Genomic DNA, 27233 nt, shown 5'->3' with positions numbered 1-27233 from the left:
GGGAACCGAAGAGCAGGGCTGTCTCGAGAGGGTTCCGAATGTGGACGCACATCTGGGGCCTGGGACAGCTGAGGTGTGTTTGTGCGGTGGGGGGGTGCCCTGGGTCAGAGGAGATGGTGGGGAGTAGATCAGGAGATCAAACATGTTACCCATTCACACCATTAGATACTACCTGCCATCTCATCTCCTCCCCAACATCCCTGGCTATTTCAGGGGCTTCTGCGACCTGAGATTTTCCACGGAAGAACTTGTTCAATAAATGAGAAATCAACTTTGGCTATTCTTTTTCTCTGTGGTTTAGTTCAAACTACACTTTGGGGGTGGGTAGGTGGGGCAGGTGGTAATCAAGCAACCTGCTTGGAAGAGGTGCTACCTAGGGGATCTGAGGAGGGTGAAGGCCATAAACAGTTCTAGTTCTGCCCCCAGACCTCTTGCAAAGGGTCAGCGCCCTCCTCCTGGACAAGTCTGCCTTGGAGACCCACTTGCCCATCTGGGCCCAGCCCCCCTCCCCCCAGGAAAAGCCCCTCTGCCCTCTGAGAGCTTGCAATCGCCTAGCTTTCCTGAGGCAAATCAACACGCTCAGCCACAGAGACATCTAATGGTAAAAACCACAAACCAAAGCACCCAGATACCAATGTGTTTCCATCATGTGCATATCAAGGGTCAGTTTCTTCAGCAAATTGGGAACCTGGAAGGGGGAGAAACCTTAGAATCACACCCTCCTCGGGGAGGCCCCAAATTAGGTTAGTGTGTTGTGTGGAGCATCAGGAATGGGTTCCCAGACCCCTCTGGAGATCTCCTCTCTTCCAACCCCTTCCCCAGGCTCCTTCACTTGGTGGTACATTTGATTCTGGGGGTGGTGGTGGCTTGAAACCCTAGGAGGTGGTCCCCTCAATCCTAGCTTAAAGATTTTTAATCTAGAGGGACTGACCCATGCTGACTCCTGGTCTGGAACTGTGACTGACAGGTCAGGATTTATCCTCTTGCCAGTCATCTAGATTATGTTATATGTTACCTTACACTTGTCCACTGTGCAGCTCATCTGCCACTTTTCTGCTTACTTGCAAGATCCCTCTGCAGTTCCTCCCTGTCACCGAGGCATTTGGGGGGCCCAGCAAATGCATCTGCAAACTTGGGGATCTCCCTCTTTGTACTCACCTCCAAGTGCTCATAAAAGCATTTAATACATTACTAATATAGTTATCAAATGAAACCAATCACTGTAATAGACATTCTTCCTTGAAGAACTCTTCTTGAATGTTGCTAACATACTCTTCCTTTCAGAGCTGTCTTCCTAGAAGCTTTCCTCAGACCTATTTCCTGCCTCTCACACCCCCGCTAGGTAACCTCCCTCACTCCCACCATGGCCTCTGAGCTGAAAGTTCCCCAGAATTCCAGGACCCCAGGGTCCCAGGCCAGACTTCCCTCCTGTGCCCCAGCCCCTCACACACAGCTGCCTACAGAAACTTTCCACCTGTAGGCCCCTTGGACACCTCACACACAAGAAGGCTAAAAGCAAGCTTGGAGCCCTTCCCTCCCCAAGCCTCCTTCTCATCCTCTGGCTTAGCAGCTGGAAACCTCACTCCTCACTGTTCCTTCCTCTGCATCTTACTGGTTATTAGGTCCTAGTCATTCCTCCCTCACTTCCCTCTGCTCCCTTATTCTCCCAGCTTCTGCCCTGGTTCAGGCCTCTATCGTCTCTGTTCATCTCTGAGGATGAGATGTCTCTTTTGCTTTCGAGCCCAACCTTCCTGTTTGCTTCAGGAGACTCTATCAGTTCTTTCTTTCTCCCCCCTCTCTGCTTCACTATAGGTGCCCTTACCCCTTCTAAGGAACCCTTACCCCAACCGTGCCCTGCCCTCAGGCCATTGTCCTAGTTCTCTCTTGTCCATTCATCATAGACTTCCTCTAAGAAACCATACATACTCTCTCCGCTTCTTCATTCCCCCGTTTAATCCTGAGTCTTCTACAGTCCAGCTTTCTCCCCATCATTCCAGGGACCGTTCACAGCAGGAGGCACCAGTGGCTCCTAATAGGTTCAACCCATGGGCCTCCTCCTTGGGACTCCTTAGCCCCCTTGCAGCCCTGGTTGCAGTTAGCACCTCCTTGGAATGACTCCCACACCCACAGCTGGCTTTCGGCCCTCTTGGTTTTCCTACCACCTACTTCATTTCTTCAGCTCAGCCTGCTTGAAGAATGAAATTTAAACACCTTAGAGAGGCCCTGCCCAGCCTGCCCTTAGCTTATGATCCTGCCCCTCCCCTTTCCTATACTCTCCCCACCTGCCTACCCCCAGGCTAGAACAGCTAAGACCACTTGCTGTTCCCACAGAGCACATGGGAAGCTGAGGAAAGAAAGCCTCTGCTAAGTAAGTCTCTGGCTACATTAAGTACAGATAACTGGGGGCGTGTCTGCCATATGTCCCCTGCACCGTGGGGATGAGGCTGATGGGGAGCTGTAGGGCTCAGGCTTGAAAAGGGTGGGCTCCAGCTGGACCACAAGGAAAACAGGACATTTCGCTTTTGGGATTTCCCCAGCCCAGGACAAATGCCGAGGCACGAATGGTAGACAAGAGCACATGGTTGCAGCTTTGGAACTAACCACATTGTCACAGCCACCAGGAGACCCTCTCCTCCTGGAACCATCAAAGGCAGCTTGACAGGCCCAAGGTGGAAAAGAAAGTGGTGTAAACATCCAGATAATTTGGGTAATCCTATTCCTTTCTCCATCTTCACCCATTTGACAGAGAAACTCAGAGGAAACTTTGAAAGAAGTACTATCCCGTGGGAGGTTTGAAAGAACACATGGGTGAAATGTGGAAGCAGTGACCCCGCCACCCCATAAATGAGTAAACGACCCCCTTCTGGGACAATAACGAGATGGATGTCTGTGGGACTGGAAATCTCAGTTTCAGTTTAGAAAGGATTTCAGGAACCCTTACCCTTTCCGAGAGTGTCAGTGCCAAGGTCATGCCTATGGCACTTTCTTTGGACCCTGTTCCCTTGCATAACAAACTGCTCCCTCGCAGTCCCTTTGGCCATCCTGTCAGACTATCTATAGCACAGAGTATTATAGTTGGTCTGTGTGTGTGTTCCAGGGAGGTAGGGGGTGTCTTCTGTCTCAGTGCCCGAACCTCCCAGCCTAAGGCCTGGCAGGCCCACAAGTAAGTAAATATTTGCCAAAGGGCTGACTTCTGACAGGTGGGTGAGATATGCCTGGTTAGTCCTCACAAAACCATGTGTCTTCCCTTCACTGGTAATAGTTTGTGCGGCTCCAGGGGTCCTGCCCTCAGAACAGAGGCTGCCAGCTTGTCCTGTACAAGGTGGTGGGTCAGAGAGCAGGCATAGATAAGTGGAATTCCATGTAACCATTAAAATTGCTTTTAAAGAATATTTAATGCCTATAAAAATGTTACGATATGTTACGGGAAAGGGAAGCCACAAACCAGAATATGCAATATGAGCCTATTTATTTTTATTCAGTTATAAACATAGAAAAAAATATGCCAACATGTTACCAATTGTTAGATGAGGGTTTTATAGATAATTTTTACTTTGTTACTAATATTTTCCCAATTTCCTCTATTGAACACACATTCCTTTATAATCGTATGTATATGTGCCTATATTTAGCCTTCAAGATTATTATGATTGGAAGGAAGAAAGTTAAACATAACTAACTTTCTTCCATAATTATATTCAACTTAGGCTAGTTCCATACTGAGACCCCCAAAATGAATGATATGTAGCCCCTCTCACCCCCCAAGTCTAAGGCGAAGGGAGATGTGAAGCAGCTAGCAAGTAACACAAGGTAGAGTGTGACACTTACTAAAATCAAGGTATAAGCAGAGGGCTCGCGGGACTACAAGGGGAGGAAGTGGTTAATTCTTTTGGGGGAAGGTCAGAGAGGGCACCTTTGAAGAGCTGGCTTTTGAGCTGTGCCTTGAGAGATGAAAGGATTTTAACTGGGGTAAGGGCATTCCCATCTGGGGGCATAGTGTAAGCGAAGGTATATTTGGGTGTAGGTGAATATCCACTGTGGCGAGCGTAGGGTGGATGGCAACAGAAGTGACGGGTGGCGGGGGGAGGGGGGGAGAGCACAGGAACATGAGGCTGGAAAGGTGAGAAGGATGTGATAGTAAATTGCCTGGAACACCAAACAAAGGAATCTGCAGAGAAGCACTGTGTTCCACGCTCAGGCCTGAATTCAAATATTAGAATATTAACATTGACTTTGACGTTCCTGACACCACCAAGAGTTGAGGCTTGTGGTTCCTGCGTGCTGCCCCGAACCGGTTCTTGGGGAAAGCCAGCCTGGAGTTAAGCATTTGCTACAAATAGTTCACTGAGGCTAGAGGCTCAACTCCAGTTTGGAGCAGCAGGTTCCTTCTCTCTCCCAAACTCCTTCTAAACCTACTAAGTATAGTGTGGTGGCTTCATGCCAATTAGAGCAGGGGACAAATAAATCCCTGCTGTAGTTGCTTACAAGCTGGGTGAATTACTTAACCTCTCTGACTCTCGGTTTCCTCATCTCTAAAGTGATGATAAGAATATCACTTTTCTCCTCACTAGATAACAAATAGCAATAATAATGATAACGTTTCTTAAACATTTACAATGTGTCTAGCCCTGTTTTAAGCACTTTTGCACATTTTATGTCATTTAATCTTCAGAAAAACCCTAAGATATTTTAATGGTCTTAAAGTGTGTCCCCAGAGATGTCTTATTAGTTGCGGGGGGGGGGGGAGTAATTAATTACACAGTAGAGAAACTGGGCAACACCTAGCCTGGGTGATCTAAATTAACATCATCCAAGAGGAACAGAGGGACATCGTGTGCCTCCAGATATGATATCCTGAGGACACATTGCCTCAGCAATTTTCCAGCTGAGAATGCATAATCTCAATTTAATCACGGGGAAACATCAAACACAAAATGAGGATTTTTTTTTTTTTTAAGGCAGGGGTGTGTAATTAAAAAAAAAAAAAAAGAAGCCAGCTGTGTAAATATTCCAGACTTAAGGAGACTAAAGAGACCTGACAACTAAATGCAATACTAGACCATGTACTAGAGGGGAGAAAATGCTATCAAGGACAGAATTAGATCAACCGATAAGATTAGAATATGGATGGTAGATCAAATAAAAGTATTATACAAATATATATGTACAAAGTTAATAACTGGGCTCTGGTGTGAGAATGTAACTATTTTGAGGAAATACACACAGAAGTATTTAGAAGTAAGGACCATGATGTATGAACACCTGAAATGTTTCAGGAAAAAAATTAGAAAGAGAGAGAGGGAGAGCCGATATGTGACTAAACAAAGGATAAAACGTTAACAATTGTGAATCTGGGTGGAGCATACAGGTGTTTCTTGCACTGTTTTCATTTTTGCAACTTTTTGTTAGTTCAAAATTATTTCCAAATAAAGAGTTTTTCAAACATGTTCCAGGCTCACTTTGTGTTTTCCCTGTCCAAACCCTGCAATCAGCTTTTTCTCCAGAGGATCCTAATGAGCAGAAGTATTTAACCACATTAAAAATAAATAAATAAATAAAAATTAAAATTAAAAAGTAGGTGAATGAGAAGGAAAAGTATTTCTAGCATCTGGAACAGCGTGACTGAAGGCAAAGAAATGTGAAATATAAGTGTAGATGGTAGAAAAGACAGGTTCTGGCAAAACTGGGTTATCTGAAAAGCTAATCTAGCAAAGGGCATCCCAGGACAAACCTTGCCTCTCCCGGGGACGCAAAATGCAGCCTCCCGCAGCTTCCCACAAGGCTCTCCCCATTCACCCGCACAAGTGTGATTTGGATACAGGATACAATAAACAGACAGATTCGGCCATCCTTCGGGGGGCCAACACTGTATTCGGGGAAACGTCACCTGTGGAAAACATAGAACTGAATTTTATCTACTTACATAGAATGTGTACAACTATTGTGCAGCGTGTAGAAAGTGAAGCCACATGTAAAATGGAAACTTCAGCAGGTGCTCTCTGTGAATGAGCACCTTCACCCGACCAATCAGAACACAGGAGACATCAACCAATCCCGGCTCGGCAATGCTCTAGTAGGGGCGGGGCCGACACGCCCAGTGTGGTTGGTGTGCCTCCGCTTCCACTAGCCCCGCTCTAACTCTAGTCTACCCTGGGGGAAATCGCGGCTTGGAGGCCGGCAAAGTAGATTAAGCTAAATGGTGGAGGGCATCAGATGCTAGGACTGGCAGTAGTGATGCTAGGGCACCACAATAGGTTGACTGATCCAACCCTGGCAAAACTCACCTTTGCCACGTGCGCTACGGGGCCCCTCCTCAGAGCGCAGGTAGGAGTCCAAGATGCCGTTCGGAGAGTAAGTGGAGCTGATGAAGGCTGACTCCAGACTCCGCAGGTCTGAGAAGGATGTCAGGCTTCTCTTCCCATCCTGTCTAGGTAGGTGGTGGCGTTTCCTGTCCTCTTGGGAAGGCAGGAGGTCAGGCCTGTGCCAGGCTTGCAATAATCTCGAAGAAGAACTAACTCCGTCAGGATGGTGAGACTGCAGAGGGAAGCAGTACAGGCATCTCCTCTGGATATAGCACATGTGGGGGAGTGAAGCTGGGTGGAACGACTTCTCTGAAGCACGATGCACCATCCCTAGATAAACACACATCATGGCACCTTTTCCAGGTCTCCCAGCTTGGTGATTCTTCCATGAGTCGAACCTGAACCCTCCCTGACGCATCTCCGGCCAGCTGCTTTTGAGATGTGTCTTCCATCTAACTTTCTCATTCCTGGGATGAGGTTCTGTTTCCCATGCTGGATGCCCATCCTCAAAATCTCAGTCTGAAGTGGGGAAGCCATGCAGGAAGGCATTTGGTTCCTTTGCAGGTTTGGAGAATGGTACCTCTGAGCCAATTGGTGTTGCCCTTACTGAGGAAATAGGAGGACCAGTTGGGGGTGGGGAATGTTGAATTTGCAGCCCCTTTCTTTATACTAGGCTCTGTGCTAAGCACTTTACATCAATTAGATCCTCAAAAACTTTCCTAGGCTGAAACTATTATCCTTGTTTCAGCTTTGGAAACTGAGGCCAGAGAAGTTACATATCTTGCCCAGGGTCACACAGCTCCAAGAGGCACAGCCTGGATTTACACCCAGGCCAGGCCGATTCCAAGCCTCTGCTCTTGACTGCAATCCTGTGTCATAGCACCTCCCGGCCGGCTGGCCCTTATGTCAGGTCCCACCCTGATCTGGGTCCTCTGTCCTGTTGCTGCTTTTTCCGGCCTTGGTGCGTTGTTCCTTGTTGCTTTTCAGGCTTTCTCAACATTGGGACTCATCAATACAAGAGAAAGTCAGCAAAAACCACAGGCTGCCATGGCCCGACTAATTTGCAACCAGAGATTTAAGGGATGTGGCAAAACATTTGCAACTAGGACAGTTGAATTTACAAACTAGCCTTCTTTCTGGGGATGCTGGACTTAGCTTCACTTTATTTGGGTACTTCCCAACTCCTCCTGTTATACCAAGGAGGAATCAACTAACAGCCGAAAGTTACAGAGAAGGTTTCAGAGGGAGCAACATTTAAATTGGATTTTGCATGAGATCTAGAGATTCACAATGGAGAAAAGGTGTTGGGCGGTTGCTTGTGGGGCAGCCATTCTAGGCCTAGGGAACAGCACATACAAAGGCTGTGTCTCCTTTTCCTCTTTCTCCGATTCCACCCTTGCTCCTTTCTTTTCCCTCAGAGATCCTTAACAGCCACAAAGCTTCTGGCATTGACAAAGTGGCAGAACTTTCCTTGTATTGGACACGCCACCCTGGAGTCAAAGCCCACTCTCTTGGGATGAAGAGATTCCAGGAAGGGGGCCCCCCACTTCTTCTCTGGAAGGGACTCATGGGTCCCCACCACAGGGGTGATTCCCCACTTGAATCTTGTCTGTTTCTTCAGCTACTGATTTTGTCCTTTTTCTGGGTAAGAAGAACATGTCTTCTTTTCTGCCCATTGCCTGAAGCTGAAACTGTCACAGCTAGCTTGGACTAGCAACAGCCTGTCTTAGAGTCCCCTAAGTAGTTATGTTCAGCCCAGAGCAGATGCATGGAGAGGGAAGGATGTCAGCACGGGGGTTACACCACAGGAAATACAAGGGCATTTTCTCCTAAATCGCTCTCTCCCTTCCCTGGGCCTCATCCCAACTTCCCCCTTTTCCTCCTCCCTCTCCCCCCATAAACAAAGGTGATTTCTCTTGGGTTCTTTATCCATCATTAACAAAGCTAGGAATTTCTTGGCTCACAAGCAAGGACCTTGGGGATCCAGGCTTCTTCAAGCCAGATCTCTGAGTGCATTTAGGCTGATGCTATAGGGACTGTAGCTTTGGTGGCCCACAAGTGCCCCTAAGATTGACAGACTCAGCTTCCTGTCCCCGTCTCCAAGACTGCCTCCCCTCTCCACGAGCAGCTCCTAGAATTGACACATCTACTCCCAGCGCTGGACCTGGGCACTGAGTGCCAGACAGTGAGAAAACTCCATGAACAATGTGAATTTACCAAAAACCCCCTGAGAATTCTTCCTGCATGGTTGGTAGTTACATACATCAGAAAGGATTCATTCCATTAAGAATAGTGATTTTAAGTTCTTATTTTATATACTCTTCAAAGAGATATGTAGGGGTTGGAAGGGAAGTGGGATGTCAACTTAAAGAAGAAAATCAGGGATGAAGAAAAGTTCTGAAATTATGATGCAAATCATTGCTGATACAGAATCTCAAGTGTGAAAATCCGTTCCTTTCCCATGACGGCAGTTTTTGTAAAGTGAAATATACTTGACCCTCATGGTCCAGGGCCAAGATCGGGGTCAAGTGCCTGTCTTGATGGGTTGGTCCAAGGAGAGGGCTAGGTCACACAAAGATCCAAAGCAAAGCCCTTGATCCTCCCTCCATTCCTTTCTTGGGAACTAAATGAGCTTTAGTTTGCCCCAAAGTGGGCAGCCATGAGAGGCTGGAGTCCAGATCAATGCACTGACTCAGTCAGTATTCAACCCTGAACCATTACACACTGACCTACCACCCCCCTACTTTTACAGGACAGGAGATTATCCAGTAATCTGCCAGGGTCAGATTAGCTGTGGGGGAGACTTATAGGCCCAAATGAGGTCAAATGGCGTTCTTTCAGGCTACAGGACACTTTAAGGAGGAAATAGAGTGCAGGACTGGGGGCCAGATTAGGGCAGGGAGAGGACAGTGATTACCATGCCGTGGACACATTGTACTGTCTTTTAGTCCAACGGTCTTTGACAGGATACTATAGAGAAAACCTCCACTAACCCATCTGTATCTCGAACCCAGGTCTCTCCAGAGAGGACCAAACTGCAGGGGTCCCTGAGAAGAGTGGAGACACCTGGACAGCCAGGACTGGAAAGATTAACTAGCAACTCCGTGGAAAAACACTTCTGTTCCCAGACAACACAAGGAACACTTTTCCTCCAGCTGTTTTCAGTGAGTCAACAGCGACTAAAGCAATTATCAGAGGAAGTTTGGAAAGCCTCAATTCTATTAATATATAAAACAGATGTAGGTATCCAAAACATTTTCACTAAATGAAGTGTCATATTCATCTTGATTTGCTGTCTGGTGATACTCTATGTGTTACTCTCACTATGTCTCTTAAGAGCCTCCTTAGAGGCAGCAACCATGTTTTCATCACCTTTACATGCCCTTTAGTGCTTAACAGTGCCTGACGCATTGTTGGTACTCAGTAGAAAATGAATCTAGTTGAACACAAATGGGTTGGAGACCCAGTCTAAAGCCCATTTCAAGTAAAGAAACCGGGTTCTAGAGTGTAAGAAATGTTCTAAACCCATCTTCTCTTTTGGATAGGACAGGGGCCTAAGCCTGTGGCCACTGGCCCAACGCCTGGCTTCCTGGGCTTTACTTGAGCTGACTGGCAGGGGTAATTATCCTGCAGTCAGTATGGAGCATTCCACCCTCCCTTCTCCATGGTATCTCAATACCAACCAGCCTGACATTAGTCCCCTCCCTCTCTCTCCAGCCCAATACTGAGATGTGTACACCTGGAGAAGCAGTGCTTCAAAAATTTCTCTATCATCATAGTGAACTGGTGAAGCTTCTGAGATATTAAGCAATCCATCATAGCATTTGTGACCGGTTAACTTTAATTTGTCAAAATAAATCTGCAGTATTTTGCATGTTAGTAATACAGTGCTGGTATTGACAGGAAAAATCATCTGCTTACATAGAAACCTTCATTTAGGAGCACACCTTAGGAGGGAAATGAATACACAATAAAAGGCAAATGCAGGCCAAGCAGTGAACCCTAGAGCATAACAGGCTGATGTCAGATTTGAGGATTAGCTAATACAACTGTCCAGCTGCCAATCTGATACAGGGGAAGCTCTCAACCAGGTTACAACCAGAGAGGAAAAACATCTCTGCTTTTTCGTAGAGCAGTGGCCGTTGTGCCTTCAACACTTGGTTGAATCAGTTCATCAGCATCAAAACTCAATTCCAGTTCCAAGACACAGGAGAATTTCACCATACAACCTACTCGGCCCCCTTTCAGTGGCCCTGCCGCCACCCCCATCCTGCCAGCTCTCTCCCTCCCAAAAGAAGACACGACGTGGCTTTATTATTGCAGACAAGCTTCTTAAGTGAATAAAGAATTCATACAAAATAGCATTTAACTGAAGTCATACAATGAAGTCTCACTCCTGTTTATTATACAATGAATTGATAAAACAATCATTTCTAGTATATATCTTTTTTTTTTCCTTTAAGAACTAATACTTTCAGGGTTCTGACGACCACACTCTAGCCTGGGGGTAGGGTTCACACCTGCCCCCACTGAGAACCACAACTTGGGCCACTGTGGAGGAAGCCTGGGCTGTCGGAATCACGGAGGACTGTGATTACCAGCCCTGGCAGAGATGACAAGTCCCAGCAGGCAGAGCCAGAACCCCGTCCTGGGGCTGCATGCCAGGAAGTGTGGGCTTCCTCCAAACGTGGCCTCCACCTGCCCAATCTAAGCCTCAGCAGGGCCATGCATGGGCCTTCCCTACACGACTCCTTCCAGTAGTCCACACATAATGCTCTAAATATTAAAAACAAACCATCTTTGTACTGTGGATAGGAACAGTTGTAACAAAGTCATAGCTACATATTTTTCTCTACATTTTGTTTATTGAGACAAACTAATTAAAAGGCACAAACATAGGGCATGTTTACATGGACATTATAACAAACATATACATTAAAAGTGTAGGAATGTGTTGCCTTCCTGCTAAACAGAAAGTTCCTAAGCTTTTATATATACAAAAGTTGTACAATTTAATGTCCTAAAGTACAAAAGATCATTTATAAAATTATTTTACACTAAGTACTATTTATTTATTTTTTACTATGTAGTTCAACCCCCTCGAACTGTTTTGTATAATGACACACAGATACCTGTCTCTGATGTAAGAAGTTTGCCTGATGCAAGGTATTTTGATGCTTGAACTGACACAGTGGGGTGCAGAAGTCATCCAGTTTGATAGTCAGTCCTGCAAACATTCTGCAAGATTAACAACTAATTTCCATTTCTCGTAACTGCAAGATTAAAAAAGGAAAAAAACCAAAACCATATCGCAACTTAAAAAAAAAAAAATCACAGCGTCTTGGTTTTAGTAACTATTTTTTAAAACACAATGCTTTAAAAACATTAATGTGTAGCATGATGGTGTAAAGAGTATCTGTTTCCCTAGATTTTGGTTTCTACTTTATGTACAGAGATAAAATATCCTGCTAAGAAATAAAAAGCACATGTCTTAACGTGCATAATCATTGCTGGGTTTCTACAGGGAGTGCAGACAGTTGTCTCCCTGAAAATACCACGAAGCTGATACAAGTGTTTTCTCAAAGAAAAAAAAGTGATGTCCATATTTACAAAGTTGAACAAATCTGCACAATACTTGATTATGAAAGGAGAAATGAGAGAAACAAACAAAACACTCTGCTTGTTCTGAAGGGGCATACTACCTAGTTAGTGGTTAGAATAAAAACTGTATACAATTTAATATAAGACATAAACTCTAGTGAGCAACTAACACATCTTTCCCTGTTGTAACATCAACAGGCTGTGATTGGGAGAGAGAGGGGCCTATCACATCCCAGTGCCTCCAGCGTCTTCCAATTTAAAGCAATAATTTTAAGTGTTCCAAAGTATTCCTTGGCTCCTGAATAGGAGTCCCATTAGCCTCCGTTTGTCAGGAGTCTGCCTGTCCGCACATGTGACTTCTCCTTTGTCAGGTGCGGCCTTTTCTTACCAAAACACAATTTGTATATATATTTTTAAATTTTTTTTTAAAAAGTCAACTACAATGCTATGTTCCATCAGGATTAATATGCTGAGCAATATTTACATCTCCAAATATCAGGTCACAATCCCTATTATATGTTGAAGTTAGAATGATAAATTATCATATGCTTTGCATATCAGAGCTGGTATCACCTTTCCCATAGGGAATGCTGCCTGAAATTAACATATTCCCAAAGGTAAAATGCATATTCTCTGAAATGCATTTTATTATGACAATGCATGTATTTACTCATAAAAACAATAAACACAGACAATTCTACACTAGCTCTCAATCCGTGGATTTAGAACTTCAGGTTAAAATCAGTTATCCACCTTGCATTGAGAGAAGAATTCTGCTAGTGTTTAGAATAAAATGATTTCTTGGGATTAGAAACTAATGCTGTTTTTTTTTTATTTTGAAATGGGTTTTGCTTTTTTATGACTGATTTTAATTCTGGCATTTTATCTTGCCAACTACTATCCTGTTTAAGCAGTGCTGTCAGCTAAAAGGAATTTCTGATTAAACTAAAGTGGTCCAGTGATGTTACGCACACACCCTACTTTGAACAATCCCAGCCAAATTGGAGAAAAATGCTACTATACTAACTAATGTGATAAAATCTCCCAATTTCATGGTTTACTTTTTGCTTTAATAAACTAAAAGTAAGTTGCTGGTAAATATTTACTTTAACCCATATTTTGATTTTATAATACTGTTTACCAAGGTGGTGATGTAGGCAAAGCTTGGGGTAAGAAAGGCATGCTCTCTACAGGCCTCATTGCTATATTAAGAGGGGCGGCTAACGTCATAGGCGTGGGCAGGTTCATTGGAGACGTGATTGTGACAGGGTGTGCTATGTTCACTGGAGCAGTGACGGGGGTGGGGAGGTTGACTGGGGTAGTGAGTGTTAAGGGGGAGGTCATGGATAACGGACTGGTTATAGTGACGGGGTGCCCTATGTTCATTGGGCTGGTTATGTTAACTGCACTTGAAACATTTACTGGACTTCTCATGCTCATTGCAGCTGCCACTGTGACTGGGTTTGACATAGTCCCAGACGACACAGAGGATGTTATATTGAATGGAGTAGTGAGAGTCACAGGTGTCGTAGCAGCCGTGGAGGTTTGGCACAGGTTAGCAGCTTCTAAAATAAGAAGACAAAAGGGCCTTTAGATTCTCAAAACAGTGAACAAAATTCATAAACAGCTTCTGAATCAACTTCTCTTAATTAAAAAGAACAAACATTTAATAAATTAAATTCGTTTTCTACCAAAGTAGTTTTCATCAGGAAGGGAGGATCCTTCTGAGCACAAGACTGGGAGCCAGGAATCTCAGTGTGTGCGAATCTCTTTTCTGATGCTACCTCCCTCAAGGACTTAGGCAACTTGATTAGCCCTGGCACTTCTGGTTTCAAGTTTAGATTTACTTACCCGCATCACAATAATACTGGAAGATGAGTTAATTTCTGCAAAGCACTCTGGGGGCAGAGAGATCAAGGAGGGCTAAAGTATTCTTACTACCACTTTATGCAGTTCCTCTAAGTTCTAAAGACTTTCCTGGGAAGAGCCAATCTCCAGCAGGCCATGCAATAAGAGGCTGTTTACACAGAGCCGGGCCACAGTTACACAATAACAGATAATCAGAGAATCTCCTCACAAGGCACAGGGTAACTAGCAGAAAGAGGTGTGTGTTCTCAATGCTATATGTATTCTTAAGCCTTCCAAGAGGTAAAGACTTCTGTTAAGGTTTTTAAAATCCATAAACAGAGACTGATAAACAAGCTATTTTAATATCATCTATTTATTTCAGTCTTAGAAAAATCGTATTGTTTCTGGTGTGTCTTAACTATGTTAAGAAAGAAAAAAATATCCCTTAGTAGGTTTATGTTCTCCTCCCCACTCCCATTTCTTCTTCTCTTTCTGATGCTGACATAACTGCCTACTTTATGCCAACTGTCATTTCACTGCACATATTACACACACCACCAACCACACCAAGGAGCACTAACCACACAAGGAGACCTTCCAGAGAGTTGGGGAGACCCTGGTCCTTCTTATCCAGCAAAGCCTTCTTAAAAAAAACTTCCTTCAGAGGTGACACCCCCACCCAACCTCTCAACAAAATTCAGCACCACCTGCTGGTGTGTCACGAAACAGTAGTAAGAAGACAAGGTGGGTGAGCTGGCTGTGACTCGGCTATCAAAATGGAAAAATGCATTTGAGACTAAAGATGGAGGTCTGCACACATTCCATATATGGGTCAAGTCACCTCAGGTGGACCTTTGAGTCAATCAGCAGCCCATCCTTGATCAATATGATGTAACTATGGCATACACCGTACTCCGTATCAGGAATTACCAAACCCGGCTAATGATCAAAATCATTTAGGGAGATTTGTAAAAAAGGGCTTCCCAGGAAATTCTATAGTGAGATTTAGATGGAACCAGGGAAATCTGTATTTTTTTAAAAGCTGCAAAGATGATGATCTGATTATCATCCAAGTTTGGGAACTTACATTACTTAAGCACAATATTTAAAAGGGACATGTTGATTCAAGTTTAGGTTTTCAGGCCAGGAGTCTCCTCTCCCCCAAAAGGTGACATTTACTAACATGAAAACAGAAATTTCTAACATCAGTGGTCATTTCCAGAGAGATTCACGTTACGAATGGGAATACAATAACATTCTGTTTCATGGAGGTCAGAAGATGAGCTAAACAATTGAGTCTTATTATGCAAGCAAACTGAAATACAATACCAAACAGAAGAGTGCAGAAAGAGAGAATGAGGGAGAAAACCAACTCACTTTTGAGGTGATGGTAGCATTGCTAAGGATTTTCTCCTGTTTTCACCAAAGAAGGAGTTTTCACTCTCCCATGTGCCATTCTCTCCACCTCCTTCCCACATTTTCTTTTAAATCTAACAGTGTCCTTTTCTATAACTTAAACACTGTTATTCCTTCTCTAAGTAAAACATCCTTCATAATATGCTTTAAGCCTGCTATGCAATTATCATAGCACATACACACATATGCATTTTTGTACCCTCCTCCCTCCATTCTCTACCCCTTCTCCTACCATAAAACATTTTATCAAAATAATGACAAATCTTCTCTTGGAATATAGGAACAACCAGCATCTGAGGAAGAGTGGAAAGCCTATCTGGACTGCTGCATTCTTTTCCTCCAATGCCAGTAGAGGTATGAAAAAGATGCTATTTCTTTTATTTTCATCCAAGTACAGACTGTTTAGAGGGGATCTGAGGAAGGGACCAGTCCCACCACATGAAAGCAAAGGATGGAAGAAACTACACAGCAAAGGAATTACAGAGGAGCCTACATGCAGAGGATTCCTTATGAATTTAAAACAAAACAGTAAGACATGGCACGAATGGGGGAAGAAAAGAAGGAATTTTGGAATCTGTCCTGTAGCTGTTGGACACTGACAAAATGATTTACCTGAAATGGCTGCACAACAGTCTGGAAGCCAAAGCTACAACTAGTTAAGTTAAAAAGTTGTATTGAAAACTGATATTCCAACTGATTCTTTATAAGACATATATGAGAGAAAAGCAAACCACTCTCACTTTCAGTAGCAATTACAACAGTCTTTAACAAATGAAGCACATATATATTAAGCTAATGCCAGCCCGAGTGACAGAATGAATGAGATTAACAGTGAGGCCAAGAGACAAGACATAGCACTATAAAGTCTGAAACATGTAATAAATAAAACAACACAGAAAGAACACTAAACAGCAGAAAATAGCACAGTTGTAAGAAAGTGAACTTACGTACACTTAGGATATTTCATCCGCCTCTAAAAGTGGGAATATTTTATATAGAAAAAAGGGGCTGTAATGCCTAGAGTTTGACATAAAAACAAACATACAAACAGACCTCTGAAATACATAGCAAAGGACCAAATTTGTTAACAAAAAGTAAATCAAAAGAAAGAATATGACAAGAAATACTGAGAATTTTTATTTCCTAGTTAAAAAACTGATCTGGAAGCTTGAAAGCTTTGTTGCCAATAATCTATACTTCCCAGCATATAGCATGCCCATGTTTCCATAAAGCTGGATTCCCTAAGCTGTGGCTTCTTTGATCACTTGGCACACTGAATGAAAATATTTCTCTAGCCATACTTTGGGCACTAGAAGCCTCATCTTACCTTTCTTTCTTGCCTTGACAGCTTCCTCCCACAGTCTCAGTGTCTCTACCTGCTTCCCTGGCCAGCTTGTCACATGTTGTTGCTGCTGCTGCTGCTGCTGCTGCTGCTGCTTCTGGTTGCTGGTCTCTTCACTCATGCATGCTACTCCAAAGACAAACCAGAAACACTACATTTACTTTGAAAAAGTGCGGCCATTTTTTCCAAAACCCAAAACTTAGATATTTTGACTCCTCATGCCTCTATGGTCTTTATCATTTGACTTGCTAGTTTTTACTACAGTGCATCTTTTTTGCTGCTTGTGTCTAAATTAGTCAAAACAGATACATTAATTTAACAAACTAGAAAGCTAGAGGGCGGCTGGTTAGCTCAGTTGGTTAGAGCACGGTGCTCTTAACGACAAGGTTGCCAGTTCGATCCCCGCATGGGCCACTGTGGGCTGCGCCCTCCACAGCTGGACTGGGACAACTACTTGACTTGGATCTGATGGGTCCTGAAAAGGCACACTTAAAATAAATAGTTAAAACACACACACACACACTAGAAATCTAGAGAAAATGAAAAGAGAAAATAATTCTTTGCTATTTTAAAAAGCAAGTGTCTTTTATTTTTACTTTTCTCCTTTATTTTTACTTTTTGTAACATTCATGTGCTTTTTTTTTTTTTTTAAGGAGGGCGCAGCTCACAGTGGCCCATGCAGGGATTGAACCGGCAACCTTGGTGTTATTAGCACCGCGCTCTAACCAACTGAGCTAACCAGCCACCCCACGAGTGTCTTTTAGAATGGAACTTGGGTAATACTAGCATGGACTGTAATGTTCACCAAAATATCTAAAATACTTGGTCATGTGACCATAATGATGTACACTAAAAGTAAAAATTTGTGAAGTTAAAGAGTGACATGCTGGATAATAAACCCAACAGACTTACAAAGAAGCAAAAATGGGTGCGATTAATACACACTAAGCATTCTTTCCTACTCACTTTTGTCCACCTATTTTAAGAATTTGATGTTTCTGCTGCATAAAGTACATTCGCATATATAATAGAATATAGAATTAGGAAAACACTTTCTTCTGGTGGTTAGGAAGATCTTAAAGAAAAAGCCTGAGTAAATGCAAATATTGAATTTATCTACAAGTCCCTGGAATATTCTATCTTCAACTCTGAATTTAAAGTAAGCAAAGCATTTAAACCTTAAATTAGGTTTGATATTCTATTTATACAGATTTGGATTTGAAAAGCAAATTTACTAACAGTGCTTTCATCTTTAAGGTTATTAAGGACATGTTCTTAATACAATCAGGAGTTAGGAGACACTGATGCTTGAGAATCTTCCTGACATTAAACAAAAACAATTAAAATTGCTTGGGTATAATGCAACTTCCTAGTGTGGCTTCTGCTGCCACAATTCACACACACTAGAGCTTTTTTATTCAAACCCCAAAGAAGGGGCACACTGAAAAACAGCTATGGGGTAATTTTGCTTTTCTCACATGGGTGTTATTAGTAGACAAGTACAGGATTGAAAGCAAAATCAGTGCTGTTTATATACATGCATGTGAAGTTTATTTCCAATACTAATATATACTCTCCATTACTGCATGTTTGCACACTTTAGTAATAGCAGGAGACATGTAAGATGAACAATAATATAGTCTTGAGAGTACAGCGAAAACACTTTTGATACATTATAAAAACATCTAGATTTCATAATCTGAAATGCAAAAGAAATACAATTTGAAGTGTCACCTACTTTTACTGATGCCTTGTTTACATGTATTACAGTTGATACTTTGGCTCTGCCCGTGTGTCTTTAAGTGGCTGGTGATGTATGCTGCGCTCAGGAGCTTCCCACAGATGTTACACGATACCTTGCCTTCGTGGCGCACCATGTGTGTCCGCAGTCTGTCTTTGGTGGCAAAGGCAGCAGTGCATGTCTGCATGAGGGAGGAAAACTTTTTTTAAATATAGACTATCCTGTTCTACTCATTTTAAAGTACGTTATATTCTAGGCATTACCCTACCCACATCAGCAAGCAGACTGAGTTAGTTGAATTTTAATTGTATGTGTTACGTGGAATCATAATCATAATAAAACACGTGGTGAATTCTAGATAGACCCTTACATTTTAGAGGAAGAAAAAATGTCAACACAGAGTAGTGAGAAGACGCGAGCTTTAGAGTCAGTTAAACCTAGATTTAAATCCAGCTCCCCAATTCACTCAACAGTGTAACACTGCGCAAGTTAGTTAACCTATCTAAATTTGTTTCTTCATCTGAAAAATGATAATACCTACCTCACAAAATTACTGGTGGATTAAGAGCCTGGCCCAAGGCCTCGCACATAGAAGGCACTCACTCAAAATGACACTAGCTTTCTTCCTCCAACTGAATTTTTCTTAGAATCCAAATCATTTACTTAATAAAATCATTACCAAATTTCACTGAAAGGAACACAAAAAGACTTCCAGCAACAAACTAGAATTACTGATACCTAAAACAGTAATTTGACTTAGCAAGATTCTTAACATTTTCATTATCATGACTTATAAAATCATTAACATGAATAGATTATCAAACAACTAGAAAATGCTCTAATTTGACAATAGCAGACAAAAATCCAGTAAGTGATAAAATTTGGAAGAATATTCATATTTTCTTCTGTTACAGTTAAAACAACCTCAACCATCAACCCAGAAATTAATTTCAAGCACTTTATTCATTTATTCATTTCAATACATGACCTTTGCTAGACTACAGTTTTTTTCTTATAACAATAAACACTGTTACCCAAGGAAAGGGAAATGTAGCTTAACAAAAAACAAAAAAACACATTTACATTTTTAAATGATCTTGCACCACAGAAATAGAAGCTGTCATTCATATTTTATAAAACTAGAATTCAAATGGACCACATTTACTCAAGTCAAATGGACCATATTTACTCAAATCAGTGATTTTTAAGACTACTCAAGAACGGTGAGATTTGATTGGCTCAGACCTTCAGGATAATGTGCATTAAGTGCTACGCTAAGGATAAGTCATTTTAACTCTTACTTGGCATTTGAAGGGTCTTTCTGTTGAATGGACATGTTTTACGTGACAGCTTAAGTGGTCAGGCCTGTGAAAGAGAGAGTTTCAACAGAAGATATAATGGAACACACATAGAGAAATGCTACTTACTGTGATGTTTACATGCTTGGCAGATTCGGGTGGGGGGCATTTTAAAGAAAGCTAACAGAATTACCAACTCCCCCTCCCCCCAGTGCAAGCCTCCTTACCTCTCTTACCATAAATAAAAGTCCTTTACATGTTTTCTCTCCTAATCAACATCAAATCATATTAGGTCTTGATTCTTTACAATTAATTACACAATACCCAAAGTTTTAGTCCTGACACTTGCCAAAAACAGCTACTACTATATATACTTTATATTTTAAAAGCCTTTAAAAATGAATATTAGTGAAATGTTAGTAACCACAGAAAAATGGAAAAACATTTTCTTAAAAGTTTTATTAAGAGTATCAAAGGTCATCCCAACTTCCAGAAAATAACTGATTTGTGCAGACAGTGAACGTCATGCCTAGTCACCCAACTGAACTGGAATTTGGTGGTTTTGTAGCGATAAGTATCCATGTACCAAATGAAGACCTGAGTCCACCAAGGTACTTGTAAATGAAATAATAAGTTAATCACTATGTCACCACTTGTCAATCACACCAAACTGAAATTAGACTTGTAAGTGTAATACTTTATCACTAATCTCCTCTAATAACACAGGCCTGCCCACATCTATCCTCACATAAACCTTCTAGAGCACACAGAAACAACATTGAAGTTCACTGACTACCATAATGGAAAAAAAGCAAAATGCAGTACCTCGAGAAGCCTTTCCCACAAACACTGCAAGTATAGGGTTTGGTGATGCCTCCTTCATGAGACCTCACATGGTAAGTCATCCGGTCCTTCCTCTTGAAGCGCTGATTACAAATAGGACACTCGAAGGGCTTTTCGTCTGAATGGGAGAGCTTGTGCCGATTGAGGTGATACACATCTCGGAAGGCCTTCCCACACATCTCACAAGCGTGGTTCTTCTTGACAGGCTTACTGGGTTTCTTGACAGACTGGGTCACAGGCATAGCTGTGGTGCTGGCACTGCTGCTGGGGTTGGTGCCCGAGGAAGATGTAGTGACTGTTGACAAGATGCCTGCAATGGTTGAGACCAGCGAAGTTCGGCTGCTCTCCCCAGCGATGGTGGAGATAAGGGGAACCGCCGTGGTGGGCGTTTTCTTTGGCCGGGACACCAACTTGATCCCTGTGTGGCAGGATTCGTGGCGCCTCAGGTGATAGCTGTCCCTGAAAGCTTTACTGCAGTAAGTGCACACAAATGAAGTTTTGGGTTTTTCTTTTTTAATCCCAATGGCATCCTTTAATGTTTCTGGTGCAGCCTGAGGTTTCTGAGTTATTGGTATTGGAAGCAATGGTTTCTGATCAGGGGGCTCCACAGCAGAGCTCAGGAGGGGCAGCAAGCTGTTCTGTGCTGCCTGCTGTTGGTGATGAGAGCCTTCATGGGTCTAAAACCAAACATTTATACTTCAGAAACTCAGCCCCTCACAATGATCTCCAAATTCAACATGCTCCAGATAATAGAGACCAGAAGAAACAATCAAAGAGCCTGTAAGCTACTTTCTACCGCAGAGATCCAGCAACCACCTAGTTATTCTCAAGAGTTGCCAATAAAAAGCATTAAAATCACTGTGTGGACACAAACTTTTGCGACTAAGTTGCTGACAGTGATCTTGCTTTCAAACAGCTGACTAAACTACACACCACCCTGGTTCATAAGGGACATACCAGATGATGAAATCAGTTTGCATTAGTCTGTCAGTGCTGAAATCAAGTTTAAATAACTTGTCAAAAAAATTACACTCCACACTTTAGTATTTAACAGTACCATACTGTAGTAACACACAAACCACACATACACACACGCAATCATCTACTTGTCTATTACCTAGAAAAAGAAAGACATTAAGTCTTCCCCTTTCCATCAGAACAGTCTTAGTGACTGAGGCAAGAGGCTGTTGCTAAGTGACAAAAGGAATCGAATCCTCTGAATATGTATGCTATTTGTTAGGTTTACTTTTAAAGTTTTCACTTAACTACTAAAAGATTTGGTTGAAATGAAACCTGCTATTAATCAACCTGGAAGGCACCTGTGAAGGTAGCCCACAGCAAAACACCTGTCAGTTTTCTCAGTTCATTTAACCTTACATTAGAAGTCTGCATCCTTTACCAACACTGGTTGTTCAAACTCTCAAAGACAAAGAAAACAAACTATAAATAATCAAAATTCCTTTCATTTTCATCTCCTTCCAATAGTTATAGGTTCCGTTAAACTATTAGACATTTGCTGTTATAATGTGCTTCTCCACTCCAAAACCAGGCTGGACACTGTCTGGAAATTTACTTTAGCTGCACTGAAACCAAAATTTCATCATGGATCAGGTTCTTGGTATTTATGAGTAGTTACTCTCTTGGTTTTGATTCTTTCAAAACTCTCCAGACCTCCATACCGATAAACATTTAGGAAATGAGGGGGAAAAATTCCTGGAATAGTTCTTCCTAATATGTTGTACTTTACCAACATTATTTTTGAAACTCCTGAGTGAGCCCAAGCCCCTGTGCTTGAGTTTTGTAATCCTAAAAAGATACATGCACTCAGAGGTTAAGAGTTCCAAATACTTTAAGCATATAATGTCCTAGGAGGAGCCCATCCCATCATCTTAGACACTCTAGACACTTACTTACCCTTCTCACTCTATAAGCACTAGTCTAACAGTTAACTTAAGGAGAAAAAAAGAAAACAAGGAGACAGACACACACACACGCACACAGAGCTCCTCCTCTGATGGACAGGAACCTCTACCACACATTGCTCCATATTTACTTACTTGATGGCAGCACAACAGCCAAACCCGGACCAGTCTCCCCCAAATCATTAGGAAGTATGGTATCCAGAGTTACCAGTTTCAATTTAATAATTTTGATTGAATCTCTGAGTCCTGGAAGTACTCATAGAAACTGTGTACTTACTTATGAGTATCTTTCTGGATTTAGTGATCATACCAAATTACAGTTCAATTTTAATTTAATTTACGGAGCTGTTATAAATGTCAGTGTCCACCCAAGATTACATCACTAGAAACTACAGAATCTGGACTCTAATCTTACCCCCTTTCCAACCTGGCTGTAGGATACCCAAGTTTCCATACAGTATACAAACGGTTAATAGCTGAAGATAGCTCAAGATATACAATTTCAAAGGCTAACAGATCAGATAATAGGGAATGCAAATCTTCTGGACAAAGTTCAGACTTATAGTGTTTAGAGGCATTTTTCAATTCTAAACAACCCTTACTGTGATGGAGTACTAAAAGCACTTACTGCCATTTTACCAATTCAGATGTCTGTGGCAAAATAAAGTATTTTTACAGCATTGCTGAAGCTCACTCTCACACGAGGGTCACACCAGGTCCCTGCTTCTTGGGTGAAATGCTGTAGAATGCCTCAACCACTATGGAAATCTCTCTCTGAGGATTCATAGGACCCCCACACTTCTACATGAAGCCTTCTAAGAGGGGAACTGGGTTTCCCCAACTTGTTCTCTGGGAGAGAGACAGAGTAAAATAACAACCATGGCCTGCCTTCAGTTAAGCGATTTAAAAATATATATATACACCTACATATATAACTTCCGGGTAGAATTTTATACGACTAGCATTACCAAACCAAAGTTTTAATTTTATCTACCATCTTTTTCAACTGCAAGGCTTTTTAAACCCTCCCAAGTTGTCCTTTTTCTGGGGCTGGCAAAAAACAAATGTTACTTCATCACCCAGGGTGGTAAGATACTGCACCATTAAATCTACAGTGCCAGAGGGTAAAAGATTTTGTACTGAAACAAATTAGCATCAGTGAGTCATATCTTGAATGTCCTGTTAGGAGAAACATCCATCAAACATTTTAAGACCTATGGCTTTCACTTTCCACCAGGTTATCTGGAAAGCAAGCAGGTATTAAATTGTTTTAAAATATAAATTCAAATGGATGCTCCAGGAAACAAAACAAGACTGTTTAAGTCTCCATTTCCCCAATAAAAATTATTTAAAACTGGAACTAAATCTATTCATACCTTTCCATAGAAAAGACTGAAATATTCTTTACCCATTCAACTGTCCTTGGCTCTAAATTATAAGTTTTCCAACAATTTTCACTGCACACATTGCCAAGCCCAGGATCAAATATTAGCTTTCACACTTCTCCATCAGGTGAAAAAAAAGATTTTAATAGCTGGAAAAAAAAATTAAGTAATATAAAATCTAATTAAAAAGTTGATCAATAAATGCTTGGCATTTGCTTTATCCAGGAATAATAAAAGTATTCCAAAAGATTTTTCAACTAGTTTTCCAATAATTAGTTATAGGTTTTTCCTTTACATAAAGGACTCTTATTTTTTTCAATCTCCATTAAGTTTATAGACAGCAAGTTTAATATGGTAAATCTAATTCATTCCTCACATGAAAATCACTTCAGTGGCTCATTAATCCCACAATTTAAAATGACCATTTGAAAGCTTTTTCTAGAGAGGGCATTTGCCACCTTTATGCCAGCTAGTTATATATCAATTATTTTCTAAGGCATTTTTAAGTTTACTTATAACAATTATCGAGCTCAACAAAGCCCGGTAAAGCAAGACGAGAGCAGAATGAGAAAGGAGGGAAGTTTGTGAGTTCCATAATTTTGAGTATCTTCAATTTTAGGAAGCTCGAATATATTTCAACAACTACTTAAAAATCAAATTACTCACATTGGAAAGAATATATGTCTTAAAACAATAAACCTGCTTTACAACACAAAGGTAATGTTTGAATTATCCAACTCCCTATATTAACTCCACTGAGATGGGTCCAGTGGCTGGGAGACGTTTCTGAAAATTTTGCATCCGTTCCTGGTTAGTTCGAAAAGGTCTCAAGTGCCCAAGCTACGCGTTTGGGATTTCACGAAGTTACTCAAAGAAGGAAAATAACTCCGAGAGGCGGGAAGAACGCACTTAACTTGACGAGCTTCCTAACCTTCCCTGGTTCCGAAGTTTCCCCGTCACCTCATCACTACTGACGATTAAGTGCTTCGTTTGCAAATAGAAACGAAGCACAAAAAATACAAGCTCCCAACCTATGTCTTCCAAATGGGGGTCCCTCACCTAAAGTAGACTGGCAAGAGGATTGCCAACGTATCGGCTACAGTCACTTTCAAGTTTTCTTGCAAAAAGTGGAGACCAACACCCCAACGAATGACTCATCTGGGGGCTTTGTAAGCTGACTTTGTTTGCTCTCTCCACTTTCCGTCTCCCCCACTTGGTTGGAGGAAACGTACGAGGTGGGACGAGAGAAAAAAGCGCTCCTGGAGTCCCGGCCCCCACTGCTCCCCCTCCCCGGCCGGGCTGGGGGATTCCCCGGACTGAATGGGACGGCGGGAGAGCTGGACAGAGGGAGAGGGTGTCAGCTGCCAAGGCTCGGCAGAGGCTTGAGAAAGAAAAAAATGTAAATCCAGTGAAAAAGTTTGGGGAGGGAATACACACTCACAGCACCCCCAACTAGGTAAACACAACGGGGGGGCGGCGGGAAGGGGGAGTGGCGGGGGAACCCAGGGATACCCGCTATTCGTGGGGAAGGGGGGGGGGGTCAGAAAGTCACCACACACAAAAAGGAGAGGAAGGTGAAAAGGAAGGAGAGCGAGCGAAAGATGGATGCAGTGGGGGCGGGGGGAAACTTAGAGTAGGACCTGGGGACCCCCCGCACACCGCCGTGCTGGCCCGGGCCCGGCGCGCCGAGGCCGAGCGGCCCGCGCTATCCAGCGGCCCGGCGCCCTCCTTTCTCTGGGCCGCGGGTGGTGACAGAGACCGGCCTCCTCCCTTCCCCTTCAGGGCGGGAGGGAAGGGTGTGTGCGTGTGCGTGAGTGTGCTAGGGGGGGCCGGGGTTCACCCCGAGGCCTGTTCTCTCCCCCGCACCCCGTGAGGCCGCCTCCTTTCACCTCAGCAGCCCCGCTCCGCCGGGGCGGGCGGGCGGAAAAACAAAGGGGGATTAAGGCCGGGCCGGAGAGCGGAGCCGGGAGGGAGGGGAGGAGGAGCGCCCGCCCGCCAGCCCGGGGCCCGGCCCCCCTGTCCCCCCCCGTACCCCCCGGGGGGGCCCCCAGTACCTGGAACAGGAACGTGGTCCAGTTGGCCTCCATAGCTGCGGCGGCCGACCCCCCTCCTCCCCACTCCCCCCGCTCGGGGAGCCTCCTCAGCCGGAGGAGGCGACAACAAAGCGGCGGCGGCGGCGGCGGCAGCGGCAGCGGCGGCTCCTCAACATGGCAGCGCCGAGCGCGGCCACTTCCGGTAACCTCCGGGACGCACCACCGCCGCGGCGAGCGCGGGCGGGGGGGGAGCCCCGACCCGGCCGCCGCCGCCCCCAGTTGCCCGGACCCCTTCTGGGCGTCCTCGCTGCCGGCTCGCCGCCTCGGAGCTCAGCCAGTGCCCGCCAGCGTTGGGGTCAGGGCCCCCGCGGGGGGGCTGGGGTGGGGCCGGGGGCGGGGATGGGGCGCGGCGTCCCCCCCCGCGGGGGTGTGTGGTGCTGCGGTCCGTGGCTCAGGCAGCTGGAGCAGGGGGAGCTCAGGAGAGAAGATGGAGGACGCCAGGGTCTGGCGCTGGCTCACTGGGCACTGCTGGGCCGTCTCCCGTGACTCAGACACGGTGCCCAGCCGCGTCGCGTCCCTATCAGACCCTCTATGGAAGGCACAGGCCACGGCGGTCACCGGGCTTTCCAGTCCCTTCTGCGCAGCACAGCCCCCACCTCCAAATTGGGGGAAGCCCCTTCGACTTCGAGTCTCTCCCCTCTGGTACTTCATCCCCAGCTAACTAAATCCTCCGCACTCTTTCTCTGATATGCATCTAACTCTGTGTGGCCTTCCAACTCAAGCAGGGAATCCCACTGGGGTGCAGCCTCAGATCCTCCCAGTGCCGAGGGAAACACTTCCCACGCGAAGAGATGTCATAACTGGGTTATTCTTGGGTGAAGGGCTGAGCTTCCCCATCCTCCCCTTAACTCCAGATAGGATGTGAAAATCTACCGGAATACCACCTCTCCCGCCAAAAAAATCAAGAACAAGTGAGAAAGTATAGTCAAGAAATTATTTTGGTCCTTTAGTACAGTCGTCTTCCTCACTCCCCAAAACAAAAATCGAACTTCTGGTTGGACAGCGTCAGATGTCACTGAGGTGACCCCAGCCTCTGTTTGCAGTTCCAAGTCTTCCGTGTAGGCGTCACTGCTACTGGTTACTTTGTATGATGATGTCCTGAACGTTTTCTATCCTTTCCTCACTTAGAGGTAGCTACTGCGAATATCAGAGACAAGCTATTATTAAGCAAGTGTCTCCAGTCCAAGAAGTCTCCTGTGGCAGGAAATGAGGGGGCAGGTTGTATCAGTGATATTTTTATAAACTCGGGTTTAAAACAATTCTTCAAACGGTCACGTTATTTCAGGACTTCAACATCTTTTATAACCAACTCATCCCCTCCATTTATTCCTCTCCAGACACATTCTAATCAAGGTCACCGTCTCCAACTTCTCCCATACATACACAATAAAAATAATACGGTTGAAGAATTCTACTGGTAAAATAAACTGAAGAGGTATAGT

The 27233-nt window shown here is 43.6% G+C and overlaps 1 protein-coding gene across 4 annotated transcripts; it reads right to left on the bottom strand.

Moving 5' to 3' along the window:
* Positions 1 to 10120: 10120 nt before the first annotated feature.
* On the bottom strand, positions 10121 to 26114 carry VEZF1 (vascular endothelial zinc finger 1). Of its 4 annotated transcripts, none has more exons than XM_088802135.1 (6): positions 25753 to 26114; positions 20374 to 21068; positions 19552 to 19615; positions 18248 to 18431; positions 16495 to 16635; positions 10121 to 13468 (listed from the first exon to the last, which is right to left on the bottom strand). In XM_088802135.1, exons 1-6 carry the CDS (start codon positions 25783 to 25785, stop codon positions 13041 to 13043), a joined length of 1545 nt encoding a protein of 514 aa, XP_088658261.1. In that variant the 5' UTR covers positions 25786 to 26114; the 3' UTR covers positions 10121 to 13040. The 4 variants fall into 4 exon arrangements, with proteins under 4 accessions (XP_088658261.1, XP_088658259.1, XP_088658262.1 ...); XM_088802133.1 differs by having other exon boundaries at positions 18248 to 18449; positions 25753 to 26100; XM_088802136.1 differs by having other exon boundaries at positions 16495 to 16638; positions 18248 to 18449; positions 25753 to 26049.
* Between the last annotated feature and the right edge of the window lie 1119 nt (positions 26115 to 27233).

This window comes from Rhinolophus sinicus, chromosome 12, assembly GCF_057876585.1.
Source record: "Rhinolophus sinicus isolate RSI-liver-muscle chromosome 12, RSI-T2T, whole genome shotgun sequence".
In the NCBI taxonomy this organism is placed as follows: domain Eukaryota; kingdom Metazoa; phylum Chordata; class Mammalia; order Chiroptera; family Rhinolophidae; genus Rhinolophus; species Rhinolophus sinicus.
Note: the sequence above shows the minus strand (reverse complement) of the source record. Positions and strands in the feature narration are given on the sequence as shown.

What these genes read in the sequence shown, in the direction of transcription:
- VEZF1 (XM_088802136.1), bottom strand. Translation starts at nt 25,785, where the DNA reads ATGGAGGCCAACTGGACCACGTTCCTGTTCCAG. An exon ending in AAAGACCCTTCAAATGCCAA is followed by an intron (nt 18,450 to 19,551) that starts GTAAGAGTTAAA and finishes ATTTAAAAAAAG; the next exon opens with TTTTCCTCCCTCATGCAGAC. An exon ending in TAAACAAGGCATCAGTAAAA is followed by an intron (nt 16,639 to 18,247) that starts GTAGGTGACACT and finishes TTGTCTTTGGAG; the next exon opens with TAGCATGCATGAGTGAAGAG.